Genomic DNA, 14,769 nt, shown 5'->3' with positions numbered 1-14,769 from the left:
ACATGTGTACATGCGTTGGGGGAAGGGTGGGCTTGTGGGTGCACTCTGTTTCTATCGTGAAGACACGGGGTTCAGTACGTAGCATCTAAATAATTCTACCTTTTACTAATACATGTAATATTACTTTCATGACTGTTCGTAAACTTCAATACATGTAATCTTTATCCACAAGGAACTACGTGCTGGACCCATGTCGTCCCAAATGAAACAGCTGATATTCACAGAGCGGGTTAGAGTAAAGTATACACCCCCACCCAAGTCTCCGCGCATCAAAGACTAATTTTCATGTGATATGCAGTTGCAACCCCTGTGTGATGCCCGCAGTGAACCTATTGCGTTCTTCTAGGTCAGACAGTTCACAAAAGTGGGCTATACTTTATATTTACCCACATCACTAGTCTTGTGTGCGCCGATGATTGACTCATGACTCCCATTGTAACTCCCCTCCTCCTCCTCATCCACCTCCTCCTCATCCTCCTCCGATCCCTCCATTCCGGTTTGCCCTTCCCAGCTGTATCAAGGCGTTCCGCAAATGCTCAACTCTCTGGACAGACTGGACCAAGCGGGCGTTGACGAAGCAACAGGCGACCTTGATTCTTCTGACTATGACCCTGACTTGTCTACAGATGACCTTTACCCTACAGCAGACAACCATGATCACATCCCATCTGCGACAGCGAAAGTTGTAGGACCTGGGGGCAAATATTACTTCCCTGTACAGCGGTGAGAACTTTCGGAGGCTTCTGGTCTCAGCCTGTTAAAGTCTTGGGTTTCGTGTATTGTGACGTTTGTTGTGTCGTGTGTCGTATGTTGTGTCACGACACATATCCTATATCGTATAGAGCATGTTGTATTTTTTTGTCGTGTGTCGTGTCATGAGACGTATCGTGTATCGTATAGAGGAGTGCATGCCAACCGTGGCGATATCCCCCTCTAGTGGGCGATTTGGTCCTTTTGGTGGGAGGTGGAGATTGCCCGAGTAGTGACAGGACTATTGTTTATTAATGCCTTGCTTGGAAATAGTCTACATGCAGGTTGGCAGTACAAAAGTGTTAGCCTCTGAAAGGTGGCAAAAGGGAGCACTGGATATAAAAAGGTTGGCAAGCAGTGTCTGCTTGTTCCGTGTGGTACCTTGTGTGTCATATCATACGTCATATGTATGAAAGAAGTACTCAACGGCTTGATGTGGAGAACAATGGCTAAAAGTGGACAGCGCACATAGTGGAACGACAACATCAAAGCATCGCTTGCCTTTGCATGACAAAATGCATCACTGCAGCAATTGATCGTAGACAACCTCTGATCCAAAGATGACACCTCCATGTACATGTATCCGGGTATCCAGGCAATGTGTCATCTTTAGTGTAGTAAACTGTCCGTTGTCGCGTCATGAGTCGCATTGCATACCCTATCGTGCGTCTCACAGGGTGAGTTCTCCCGCCAGGACAATGGTGGTTGCATGTGTTGGTAGTACCTTAGGTGTCGTATATTGGGTTATCTGCCGTGTAGAGTCTTGTTGTATGTCTGGTGAAGTGTTTTATTGTATTGGAAGTCCATTGACATGCTATGTGTCGCGTCATTGTCATGTATTGAATGGTGTGTCGTGTCATGTATTGGGTGGTGCGTTGTGTATCGTATTACGCATTATGTCGTATGTCGTTGTGTCGTTTCTTCAGGCGTCGAATACAATGCTGTGAGTTTTGTTATAATATGCTGCTTTACGTGTTGCGTCGTTTCAGGAATCGAAAAATATGCCGTGTATCGTATTATGCGTTGCGTCGAGTGTCATGTAGTCGGTCATGCGTTGTGTTATGTGTTGTTTTGTGCCATGTGTCAAGCGCCTTATCATATGTCGAATAGTGCGCTGTGTGTTATTTTATATGTCATGTCAGGCGTCATGCGTGCCATACGCCGAGCGATGTGAGTAAGGCTTGTCTTGTGGACAATATAATCGCATTGACCTTCTGCTTCATGTTGTACGGTACCCGACCTAAGCCAAACCCAGTTCCCCAAAGACTGAGGCTTGATAATCAAAGGTTTCTTTTTCGTCAGGCTACCAGATGTACCCCCTATGGGCTCTGATCACGAATCAGATGAGTCGGAAACCGGACAGTGTGGCATCGGATGCTGCAAGCCCAAGTGTCCACAAAGTAAGAAGAGTTTGCACGTATTGTTTATGCAGAGAAAACACTTACATAATACGTGCTTGCCCAGCTAGATCGATTTCATCTTCTTGTGGGCGATTTTTTTAAAATTTGGATATTGGTGAAGATCAGGTGAGTAGTGACATATTAATATTATATCATTTAATGCCCCTCTTCGAAATACATAATAATACGAGGGCTGTCCCACGGAAAACCGGAAAAGTCCATAAAAGCAACAATCTTTGTCCTATTATAATTTTAAGAATGTAACACATCATACATCAACATGTGCTTTATTTCTCAATGTAATCACCATCCCGCTGGACGTATTTTTCCCATCGCTGGATCAGGGAGAAGATACCCTCCCTGAAGAATTTTACGTTAAGGGAATTCAACCAATCTTTCACGGCTTCCACGAGGTCTTCGTCGTCGGTGAATGGCTGTCCAAAAATATGACGTTTCATTGGCCCAAAAAGGTGATAATCTGACGGGGTAAAGTCAGGACTATAAGGGGGGTGTAGCAGAACTTCCCAGCCGAACCTTTGGATTCAGTCTTTTGTGGTGTTTGCGGTGTGTGGCGTTGCGTTGTCATACTGCAAATTGACCCTGATGGACAACCGGCCTGGTCTTTTTCAGCGCACAACCTCTCTCAACTTATCAAGAGTCTGGCAGTGTCTGTTAGCATTAACAGTTAGTCCTGGTTCCAGAATGTCAAAAAGCAGAACACCCTTAGCACCCCAGAAAACCGTGGCTATTAGTTTCTTCACCGATGGCTGAACTTTAAACTTTTTCGGGGGAGGTGAAAACGTGTGCTTCCAAACCGTTGAATCCCTCTTCGTCTCAGGGGTCATGTGATGTATCCAAGTCTCACCACCTGTAATAATGCTTCTCAGGAATGCTTCATCGTATTGTTGGAGGTCTCTAGATACGTTCATGACTCCCGTGACAGCTTGGCGACAACGATTCAACAAAGTCTGAGACATTTCAACACGTTGCGTCTTGTGGTCAGCTGTCAGCTCTTTTGGGACCCATCGAGCAGACACCTTTCGATAGTGCAGCTCTTTTAACACTATCCTATGGACAGGCGACTTTGAAATGTTAAGCGACTAGGAAATTTCGCGAATTTTTAGGCGCCTGTCTGTTTGAATGAGTTTGTTAACGCGACTCTTGTTGTCCTCAGTCTTGGCAGAAAAACAAGGTCCTGCGTGAATTTGTCATTGACATCCGTATGCCCGGCTTTGAATTTACCCTACCATTCATATTGCTGTGACTTTGCCATTACTTTCTCCCCGTAAACTGACTTAAAACCAAATGAGACCTCACTTCTACCCTTGACCAATTTTCCAAGGGGGTAGCTATCTTTGGAGAACCGCTGTGTTCGTTTGGTTTGTGCGGTGCCCATAGTGCTCAATAGGGAAATTTCTAAATGATTGTTTTAGAAATATGCGTTTACAGAATGTGAAAATATTGAATAGTTTTCAAATTACAGCCAAATTCCGATTTTCCATGGGACAGCCCACGTACATGTAAGTGGGTTGTGCGAAAATGTTCTCCTCTTGGAGGTGGTGAAAGTGGGCGATGGCTTTAAAAAGATTGACATGCACCGACCTATATTCGTGTGTGTTGAGTCTGGGCGGTAAAATATATTATTATTGTTGCATGTCGTGCGTGTCTCTTTGTAATCGTTAATTCGTTAAAAAGGCAAACAATAATGCAAGATTACAAACGTTCTGTCTGTCTTACACTGAACTCTTGCATGGGTAACAGTATTCGTGGATAAGCGTATAAGGTCATATGAGCGAGAGGGACATATTAAACCTTTTTCAGTTGGTAGGAAATTTTGAATTTTGCCCTGGTGACGGCCGAATTATCGATTTTAGACCACCAAGGGATCTTTAACGTGCGCAACTTGCACACGGGACTTCCGAGATTTTTCGTTCTTGTCCGAGAATGCTAGATGTAGATCTTTCCTACCAGAAGATCAGGACTGTAGCTGAAAGACAGCAGTAAGAAGGAGCCAAGAAGTAGCAGAAGAAAGGCCGCAGAAGGAGTCAGGAGTCCAGAGAAAGAGGCAATGGAGGTGAGGGGGTGGGGGCAGAAGGTGGAGACGAAAGCAGACGACAGAACATTGTTAAAGAGCCGGAAAGAGATGTGAAAGGAGACAATTTTAGAAAAGAAAATTTTGCGTTGCTATCCTGATTCGAACACGGCACTTGTTGAATGAGAGGCGAACACCTTAACCCCAAGGCCACGAGAGCTCCCCTGTGGGTGTGTGTGTGCATGTGTTTATGCGTGTGAACTACCTGTATGTTTGTGTGTGCGCGCATCACTATAAATATGAGTGTGCCCACCTATATTATGTCTGCATTTGCGTCCAAATGCTAGTTTGTGTGAGCTTGTCCGTGTGTGTGTGAGTGTGTGTGTATGTGTGTATGTGTGTATGTGTGTTTGTGTGTGTGTGTGCGTGCGTGCGTGTGTGTCTGTGTGTCTTTGTGTGTGTGTGTGTGTGTGTGTGTGTGTGTGTGTGTGTGTGTGTGTGTGTGTGTGTGTGTGTATGTGTGTGTATACATGAGTGTGCTCCCCAGAATGCAGCCAGAATGCAGCAATCCCCCGTGTTTTTCATGACATACGGCATAGTCGTATTTATTTGTGTGTGTGTGCATATTATGTGTATTTATGTATGTTTGGGGAGGGGGGGCGATATATGTATGTATGTTATATATAACGTGCGTCTCTCCCCGCCCCTCCTCAGAATGCGTCAGTCTCCCTGTGTTCGTCATGTCGTACGGCGTGGCTGGCATCTGGATGATCATGACAGGCTCTCTGTTGGCCAGCCAGGTCACCTCCATACAAAGACATCTCGGACTGTCCAGTCGCTGGACAAGTGAGTCGACACAGTAGAAAAATTGTTTGAGAAAAGAGAAGCGCATCGAGACAATTTTTTGTGTGTTTAGTATTGGGGAAAAATGTAAGACGTTGCAAACATATAGAAGCAACACGTGAAAAGAAAAGAAGTCGGACCTACCAGTGGCGTCTTCCAGCCACCTGCCAAGTAGTCAGATGGGTGACACACTAGAAAAGAGACTGGTAGGTAAGAACTTTCACCATCAATTAGTAATTAATCGATCAGGTGAATTGATACATTGGTGAAGAGATCGACCAGTTTAGTAGGCCAGGGTGGGTGGACAACGCTGTCACTCCATAGCCTAGTGATTGGTTAGGCTCTCAGATTCGTTATCGTATGATCATGGGTTTGAATCCCATCAGGAGCCCGACGCTGTATCCTTGGAAAAGGCACTTTACGTGAATAGCAATAGAACTCCTCAGTTTGTTAGTTTTTGAGTGCGTGCAATCGGCAGCTTGCACTATGTCTCTCGGGAAGCCGAAAATGTTTCTGGGTGTTATAGGGTCTGCTTGGTTAATAATAGATTTAAAGCGCATAGAGCATGCTGTAAAGAAAGTATATGCGCTATATAAATGTCATTATCATTAATTATAATCATTAATATTTTCAGTATTGCTTTTGGTTCTTCCTTCCCTGCCTATCGTTGATATGTAGCTATAGGTCAGTTTTATTCGGTTTTATAACAAGTGTATTGTCCACTTTTTTGTGGCGTTGGGCTCAGGTCGGCTTCCCTGGAAGCCAGTGTTACTGAAGAGGAATAAAACTGTTCTACCAGATCAAAGACCACTTCGACTAACATTTCACGTTGAAGTGGTATGCATTTCTATTCACTGAAGAGTTATATCATTATACTGAGTTGGTGTATTTGGCTCTGCTTTGCAACATAGTAAAACAAATATTTTTTTAAAGAAAAAAAAACCCCTAAGTTTTAATAATTTTTACAAATGACCGGTTTGTGCATACGCCATCGATATGTTCCTGGATAAAATATTATGATCACAGCAGTGCCGACAAGTCGTAAACCATAAGCTAACAACAGTATTAGGGCCTATATAACAGTTCATTATATTTAATTTCTGTGCTCATCGACCTTTGTAGTGTGATGGTTGGCTCTTTGTCATTGCACTCAGAAGGCGCGAGTTCGATTTCTGAAAGCGGAAGTTTATTCATCTTTATCCCCGTTTACTTGCTGGGAAGTTGCATCAAGCTCAGCCCGGGATGGCCTTGAAAGGCAGGGCCGAAGCAGCTCGCCTCCCGAATAACAAAAATGTGTCTTTTGATGAGAGTGTAAGACATTTACGATAGATAAGAGAGTCATTTTGTGTTCTCCACCAGGTCTGATCCTGGGCGCTAACGACATGGGCCAACTGTTCGCCGTCTTGTTGGGCAGCCACTTTGGCAAGTACACGCACATCCCACGCTGCCTCTCTGTGTCCGGCATACTCTTCGGCCTCGCCACGCTAGCCATGTCTTTGGGCCGGCTGCAGGAGCCCAGCCTGGATCAGCACTCATCCGGTGAGTCGTCAGTAGATACAGAGATTTAGGACACAAGATAGATTTAGAAGAAGCCGTGTTATCCAAAACAGTCAACACAAAATATGGTTCATTTTGCAAACAACAGAAATGACAGACTGCAGAAGTGTTTTCTTAAACGTCTGTTGATACAGAAAGTTCGGATACATGATTGAAAAAGTCGTGTTTCCCAACACAGTCAACATAAATGGTTCCATTCCAAACAACAGAAATGACATTATATAGACTGCAGAAGTGGGGTTTTTTTTATCAGTGCTTGTCAACCTTTTTACCTTTTTAATAACCAGCGAACACTTTTGCCACCGTTAATAGGCTAAATTTTCACACTGCCCAACTATAGGCCTATACAAGTTTGTTTCTAAGCGACCTGTCACTGCTTGAGTGATCCCAATTGCCCACTAAAACTACCAAATCGGCCATTAGTGGAAGGCATCGCCAAGACTGACAAGCACTGCCTTACCCAAACAGCAGAAAAGGTTCTTTACGCCTGTAACAAAAACGGTTCTTTAAAAGAAGATCAAGAGAAATGGATAGACGGCTGCTATTCTCGATTCTCTCTCACGTAAACTGGCGGTGTAGTGGTAGACTACCCACCATTGCACGAATAAGTTATTATGAGTTCCATTCCCGTGGAGGGAAGTTATTCTATTCAGTATCTCCGTCTGTATGGTGGGATACTGTATCCCAATCAGCCGGGGTTGGCTCTGACAGGCACGATCGAAGAAGCCCACCTAAAAAATGACCTTGCACTTTGATATTATGGAACGTATCTTTTCTTTTCGTTATAGCAGATATACTACTTTTGCAACCTCACCTAACAGCCAATCGTAACAAATAGGTGTTCTCATTTTATCTCATCCAAAGTCTCAACACTAATGAATGTAACGGTCGGAAGTGACATCAACCAAAAATATGTCTGCGTACACAAGGAACCCTCGGAGCTGGAGGTCACGAGTGTGAATGTGACCCTGTCTACAGTGACCCCTGACCTCACCGGGGAGCCCCCTGAAGCCCTGAGGTCCTCCTGGGTTTACTGGCTGCTTTTCATCGCTGCGCTGCTGGGGGGAACCTCCAAGTCTTTCCGGATCCCGTTACTGACATATTACGTGGAGCAGAACATAAAGGATAAAACTCGCTCTGCGCTCTATCTTGGTGAGTCGCACTTGGTTTGAGTAAAGAGATACAACAACGGTGTTGTAGCGGAGGGAATGGGCAGGACAGACAAACAGACAGACAGACAGACAGACAGACAGACAGACAGACAGACAGACAGACAGACAGACAGACAGACAGACAGACAGAGACATAATATTTACTTTTAAAAACTTTTTCTGTCCTCCTATACCATGAGGTGTCGCGGGGAGGTGTAATTGTCAGACCTGGGCCAGGTGTGTTGCTTTTTGGATCGTCATATTGTGCCTTAGGAGTGTCTCTTTGACTCCGTCGATCCAGCTTTTCCTTGGCCTTCCTTTTACCATGAAGCCATCAAATCTCGTTTTATAGGCCTTGGATGATACAATAGTGGTCATTTAGCTCTGGGAAAAAGCTAGACAGACAAGCCGAAACAATAAAAGGAGTTAAGAGATACATTAACATCTATAGAAGTTGAAGTAGCGATAGCCGCGACCATCGGAGCCCATACGGACCTCTCTTACGCCATTGGGCCGCACAGCCTCCACTCCTTCAATGGCCTTCTGAAGGCCAGGCTGAGTTTCCAGATAAATCCATTTCAGAACACATTAGGGTGAATTCAACACATTCTTAACATCAAAAACTGAAAGGCATAAAGTTGATTAGTTGTTTCCTAGGACTTCACATCTCGGGATCTCGTATTGTGGGTGAAATTTTCAACGAGTATTTCACTTTCTGCTGGAAAGTTGTACATGTAACTCCTTTAGCGAGGGTTGGCCCTGACAGACAGACAGACAGACAGACAGACAGACAGACAGACAGACAGACAGACAGACAGACAGACAGACAGACAGACAGACAGACAGAATGTGGTGCAAGAAGTAAATTTTTTAACAATAAAGAACAGGAGAGGGACAACAGAAGACTAATCAAAGTGTCTTATCGGAACAAAATAAGCAAGCGGAAAGAGAGAGGGTCGTTAGTGGAGTATGTGACCATGTTGATCTTGTAAAAGTGTGTTGTGTGCTGAGGACGGAATGATGGAAGGATTAATTGACTCATCCGTGTCGATAACAGTTTATGTGTTCGTGTGTTCCCAGGTTCCTCGTTCACCACCATGGTGTTTGGTCCCCCGATTGCCATGCTCCTTGGCAGTTACCTCAGCACTTTGCCCTTTGACCTCTCAGGTAATCTCACCCAAAAGTCACGGGAGTCTCTTGGGTTAGTTTAGTTCGGTATACGCGAGCATTAATTTGTCAACGTGGCGTGATAGTGGCTAAAGTTAATTATAATCATCGTCGTATTGAGTCAAGTTTAGAGAAGCGCCCCTCATTTGATGTATTTTACGACACTTCGATACATCTGTTTACGACTTTATAAATGTCCTAGCTCAGTTATACTTTTCTTTACATGATGACCAACCATGGTATAAGTATAAGGACTTCAAAGCTTGATCAGGTTGATTTTGGCCTAGATCTGACCCAAGCCTTTATCATAGCAAGTTGATAATTTGTAGCTTTCATGAAATCTGTTACGTGTAGGTCTAAATGCAGATCTGCAGTATTTTGTCTTCGGTCACATGCGCACGATGAACTGGATCTGTGGTTTACGTGTGCTGGCCTTATCTGGGTGTGACTGAAGGGTCAGTACGTTCACTTCATGAAATTTTATAACACAAAAATACTAATTTACATTAGGCAGGTATGTATATTTGCATGTCAGTATGTTGATGTGTGTTCTCCTTAGCACGGGTACAGATATTCACACAGTGAACGTTGGGGGGGGGGGGGGGGTTAATTTTTTGTTTAATACATTATTCTATTGTGTTGTTGCTGTCACGGCTGTTGATGCTGTTGTAATTTTATTGACTTAAATTTTGTTGTTGTTGTTGCTGTTGATATTGTTGTTGTTGTTGTTGTTATTGTTGTTTTTGTTGTCACAGCTGTTACTGTTGTCGTAGATGTAGCTGCAGATGTTGCTACCTAGCTGTTGACTCTGCTGTAAACATGTCTGTTGATGCTGTTGTAGTCGTTACTATTTATGTTGATGTGTTTTGTGTTATGGTATGGCTGAATACTAGTGTCGTATGCTTGGCATGCTGTAATCATACCTTACATTACCCTAGGTTTGTTCTAGTTCCTAAAAGATTTGATAAAGTTGACAAACCATCTCAACCCCACCCCTCTCCAAAAAGAAAAGAAAAGAAAAGAAAAGGGGACAAAACATAAAAAGATTTTTTTAATACAGGTACAGTAAACAATTTAACTCTTACGACTTTCGTGCAAACTTTTACTCACGTACATTCTTCCTCACTTCACATTCAACCCTTACCCCGACTCAGACACAACAATCTCCCAGCATGACCAACGCTGGATAGGCGCCTGGTGGCTTGGATTCCTCATTGTGGGCGGGGCGAGCATAGTGTTCAACGTGCCAATCATGTTTTTCCCGAGGAGTATGAAACGGAGGAAGCCGAGCCACATCGAAGATGACCACGCCCACAAGAGTGAACAGGACGAAAAAAAGCAGCCAAGGAACTCCAGGCTGAGAAGAACACGTCATGTAGTGATGGGTGAGTACATAACAAGGCTGGGGGGGGGGGGGGTCTTTTGTTGTTTTTTTTTGGGGTGTGTTTTTTTTTTCGTTTTTTATGTCGGTGTTTTCACGCCCCATCGACACAATTTTGGTCATTTAGGTGGTGGGTCTCCGATGCTGCCCATGAGAGCCAACCCGGGCAGAGAAGAATACAACATCCAAGCACAAGGACCGAGACACTCGATTGAAATGTTCTCCCCACTCGGGAATCGATTTCGGGTATTCTACGTACGACAGAGAAGCACCGAACCGCTACATCACAGAGGCTGCGGGTACACATGTTTTATTTGATGTGTTGTGATGTTGTGAGAAATGTTATGATGAGGGCAGCAAATCATTTTGAAACATCACGAACTAGAATGCTGAAGCCAAGAGAGCAGTACATTTAAAGGCTCAAAATGAGACAAGCTCTTCTCAGCCAGATTTAGTCTCTTAGCAGAAGCTGCAAGTCATCGTAATCCCTATATACCCCTTCTATTTCATTTAAAGAAATATTCTCCTATGCAGATACACTGGGTTTATGACTGGCGAGTGCTCTGGTGTCATTTGCACCTTCTTTCCTATAAAACATCTAACATCCTTATTGCTCCTCCTTTCTTTGTGTTTGTTACTCTCTTGTAACACCTCAAATCTTCGGCCCTTGCATGACCAATTTGTGTTGCAAGTGCCGCAAAACTCTTACTAAAAAAACCGAGATACGTTGGTCATTGTCAGACATTAACGGACGAACTGTTATTATTCATTAAGAAGAGTTGGGTGATGGGTCAGACTCTTAGCTTCAGTACACAAAAGACGTGTGATCAACTCCTGAGGTGGGACGGTATTCTGTACGAGTCCCCTCCCCCAATCTGTCTGCTGGGATACTGTGTCCGTCTGTCCGACTGGGCCGTGACGACCAGGATCGAAGCAGCCCGCCCCCCAAACGATTTAGATTGCTTCGGCAGGGGGTTTAAAACACTTACAGTCGTTTACCTCTACTTGCTCGCGGCCTCATGTCACACCACTTGCGTGTGCTCACTCTTTCCCGAATAATAGATGTTTGGAGGGTACAGTACCATATTTGTAGGCCCTACTTCTTTTCTTTCCCTCTGCTGTACCTGTTTATCTGTCTTGCTCTTTCCTTACACCATTATCGTACCCATGTGCTTCTATTTACTCAGAAAAGCTTACTAACAAACAAAAGTCACTCTTTTCAGAGCTCACCGGCGTCTGTGATGTAGCGGTTAGGCGCTTTGCCGCCACACGCAAAAGACATGAGTTCGATTCGCGTGTGGAGAAAACTAAATTTCGTATCGAGCATCTCTGTCTTTTAATAAAATGGAATTAATTTATTTCAAATGGTAAAGTGTTGGAAAGAGCTGGAATTGAAGATATCATTACGACCATAAAAAGAAGAAGATGGAGATATCTATGACATGTTCTAAGAATGCCGAAGATAAAGATTGCCCGACCAGACATGGCATTGGAGACCAACTGGAAAAAAGAAAAAGAGGAAGACTAACTGGATGCGTCGAAATTGGAGGACGTATCCAGGGACAGTGACAGTCAAGCGTGGCGTCAACTGCTCTCCGCAATTTGTACCTGACGGTATATGAGAGAGTAAGTAAATAAGTGTGCATGTCTTTCTACCCGGGACGCTGTATCCCTTTCAACCCAGGTTGACCCTGACAGTCGGGGCCGAAACAACCAGCTATGCAAATTATATAACTAATGTCGATGAGTGAATAAAACTTCTACAATTATGCAATGCATTCCCCAGAACTTCCCCGGTCAATCTGTCGGCTGTTTCGCCGGCCTGTGTTTCTCCTGGCCCTGGTCTCGGCCTGTGTCAACTGGCTCGCCTTCGCCGGCTTCTTCATGTTCCTCCAGAAGTACGTGGAGAGCCAGTTCAATAAGACGGCGCAGGAAGTTAGTCTGGCTTCTGGTGAGTCTCTCTCTCTCTTTTTTGTTTTAAGGGAGAGGGGATTTAGTGGGGGGTTTTGGTTCGTTACCCTCTTATCATCCCTCCCCCCCCTCCACCTTACGCCCCTCCCTGTCTCTGTCTGTCTGTCTGTCTGTCTGTCTGTCTGTCTGTCTCTCTCTCTCTCTCAGTCTCTCTCTATCTATCTATCTATCTATCTATCTATCTATCTATCTATCTATCTATCTATCTATCTATCTATCTATCTATCTATCTATCTATCTCTCTCTTTCTCGGTCTGTCTCTTACTCTCTTACTCTTTCCCTTTCGCTTTCTTCCTCACTCTCATGGCCTCTCTGTCTCTCTCTCCATTTCTCGGTCTTTCAGTCTCTCCCCCCCCCCCCCTCTCTCTCTCTCTCTCTCTCTCTCTCTCTCTCTCTCTCTTTTTCTCTTTCTCTCTCTCTCTTTCTCTCACTGTCTCTTATTTCTCTCTCTATCTCTTATTTCTACCTCTATCTGATATGAGTGTGTGTATGTGTGTGTGTGTGTGTGTGTGTGTGAGTGTGTGTGTGTATGTGTGTGTGAGTGTGTTTGTGTGTGGTGTGTTTATGTGTGTGTGTGTATTTCTGTTTAAGTGTGTGTATGTGCGTATGCATGTGTGTATGTGTGTATGTATGTGTGTATATGTGTATGTGTATGTCTATAATAATTTATTATTGTCTTGTGTATGGTAGGTGTGGTCAACATTATATCCATGGCTCTGGGCACATTCGTTGGTGGTCTAATCACAACCAAGCTCAAACTGGGCCTGCGTGGTTGCGTCCTAGTTACCATGGTGACAGCTGCCAGCACATCTCTCCTAGATTTCCTGCAGTTCATCTTCGGCTGTGACGACTCGAACATCATTGGGTTGACTGGCGGGTCAGTGCTATGTCTGTGTATCTGTCTCCAACTCACATGTTATGTCAGTGTCCTATCCTTGTATCAGTCTCCAACTCATATTACATCAGTGTTCTGTCCTGTGTAAATGTATCAGTCTCTAACTCTTTTTACACCAGTGTTCTGCATTGTTTATCTGTCTCCAACTCATTTTCCATCAGTGTTCTGTACTGTGTACCTGTCTCTAACTCACATCTTATCTTATTGTCCTATCTGTGTATCTAGTACATGTATCTGTCTCTCATTCATATTTGGGTCACAGCCATGTCCGTGTTTCTGTTTCGCATTCAAATGCTAGTCAGTGTCTTAGACTATTCTTAGGCTATCTGTGTATCTGTCTCTCGACCTCTGCGTGGTCAGTGCCATACTCGTGTATCTGCCTGTTGGCCTGTCGTGCAATGCCTTTGAATGTTATATTTGTGAGTCTGACTGTCACCCACGGGGCGGTCAATACGGTCTATCCATGTATGTGTCTCAAATTTAAATACCTGCAGCTTTATATCCATGTATCTCTGTCTCTCATCCTCTGGCTCGTGAGTGCCATACTCATGTTATTTATGGCCTATATCTGTCTCCCACGCAAAGGTTTGTCTGCGTCCTTTCCAGATATCTGTCTGACACTTAAATCCGATGAATCTGTCTCTCACCCACTAGGTGGCCAATGCCACCTTTCGGTGTATCTGTTTCACGTCCTACATAATTGTAACCTATACACACATACTAGGTCAATCTACTTCTCACTCACTTTGGTTTGGTGGCGTATCTGTGCACCTGTCTCCCGTTCGCATTAATTGAGGCCAGTGCCATATTGTCCGTTTATCTGTCTCCGACTCGCATTTGGGTCACTGTTATACCCGCGTGTAATTTACAAACAATCCGGTCAGTGCCCTACCCCTGTATCTGTCTCAATTTGACAAGCTGCTCAATGTCAAATCCTTCAACGTGTATGCCATTGACATATGCCCATTTGTTGCTAAGACGTTTCGTCAACGTTTGTATAATGATCTAGATAAAGTTATATTCAAAAGAGATTCAAACAACACTAAAATATATTTTCCCATACTTAAAATATTTTTTAAAAAGCAACTACACAAGCTGCAAATATACCCGTTCTGGGGCTATCCTTCTGATTTACTATGATAAACGAGTGGAAAGTGGCAAGAAACCAATTTTGAAAAGCACAAACGAGTACATACGTACTACATGGCAGCGAAAATGTTGAGAATCGGACATGTATTTGAAATGTGTTTATTATTATGTTTACTGTCCACTCACCTTGTCCCACGTACTGTCCAACACCCCCCCCCATTTTCCCCAACCACAACCCACTCTGCTAGGTTGTTGTCATATAGCCCGCGTGCATAAATCCTATTTTACCAACCAAAGTTTGATTCTTCATCTAACAGCAAGTGTGATCAGTAACCACAGTGATTGTCTTTTTGTGTATGTGTTGGTCGTCAGGTTACAAGTGTATACAGTATGTATTTGAAAGAGTTATTGAACGTTGAATGGTCCCGTAAGCGAGAAATGTTGACATAAATCTTGTTTTATTGTGAAGTGCCTAGAGCCACCAGGGAATGGAATCAATAGAAACGAGTTTTAAAAAAATATATATATTATTA

The 14,769-nt window shown here is 43.9% G+C and overlaps 1 protein-coding gene across 1 annotated transcript in view; it reads left to right on the top strand.

The window, feature by feature from the left end:
• The window catches only part of LOC101855350 (solute carrier organic anion transporter family member 2A1), a gene marked incomplete in the record, with an annotated part of 25,504 nt that overhangs the window by 5,306 nt on the left and 5,429 nt on the right, over nt 1-14,769 (top strand). The window contains 9 exon segments of the mRNA XM_005101826.2: nt 512-723; nt 2,053-2,150; nt 4,897-5,028; nt 6,385-6,564; nt 7,447-7,734; nt 8,814-8,900; nt 10,055-10,285; nt 12,068-12,232; nt 12,943-13,129. Of these exon segments, the coding sequence (XP_005101883.2) occupies nt 512-723; nt 2,053-2,150; nt 4,897-5,028; nt 6,385-6,564; nt 7,447-7,734; nt 8,814-8,900; nt 10,055-10,285; nt 12,068-12,232; nt 12,943-13,129 (1,580 nt within the window).

This window comes from Aplysia californica, unplaced genomic scaffold (genome assembly GCF_000002075.1).
Source record: "Aplysia californica isolate F4 #8 unplaced genomic scaffold, AplCal3.0 scaffold00300, whole genome shotgun sequence".
In the NCBI taxonomy this organism is placed as follows: domain Eukaryota; kingdom Metazoa; phylum Mollusca; class Gastropoda; order Aplysiida; family Aplysiidae; genus Aplysia; species Aplysia californica.
The sequence above is the reverse complement of the archived record's forward strand: the minus strand, read 5'-3'. Positions and strand labels throughout refer to the sequence as shown.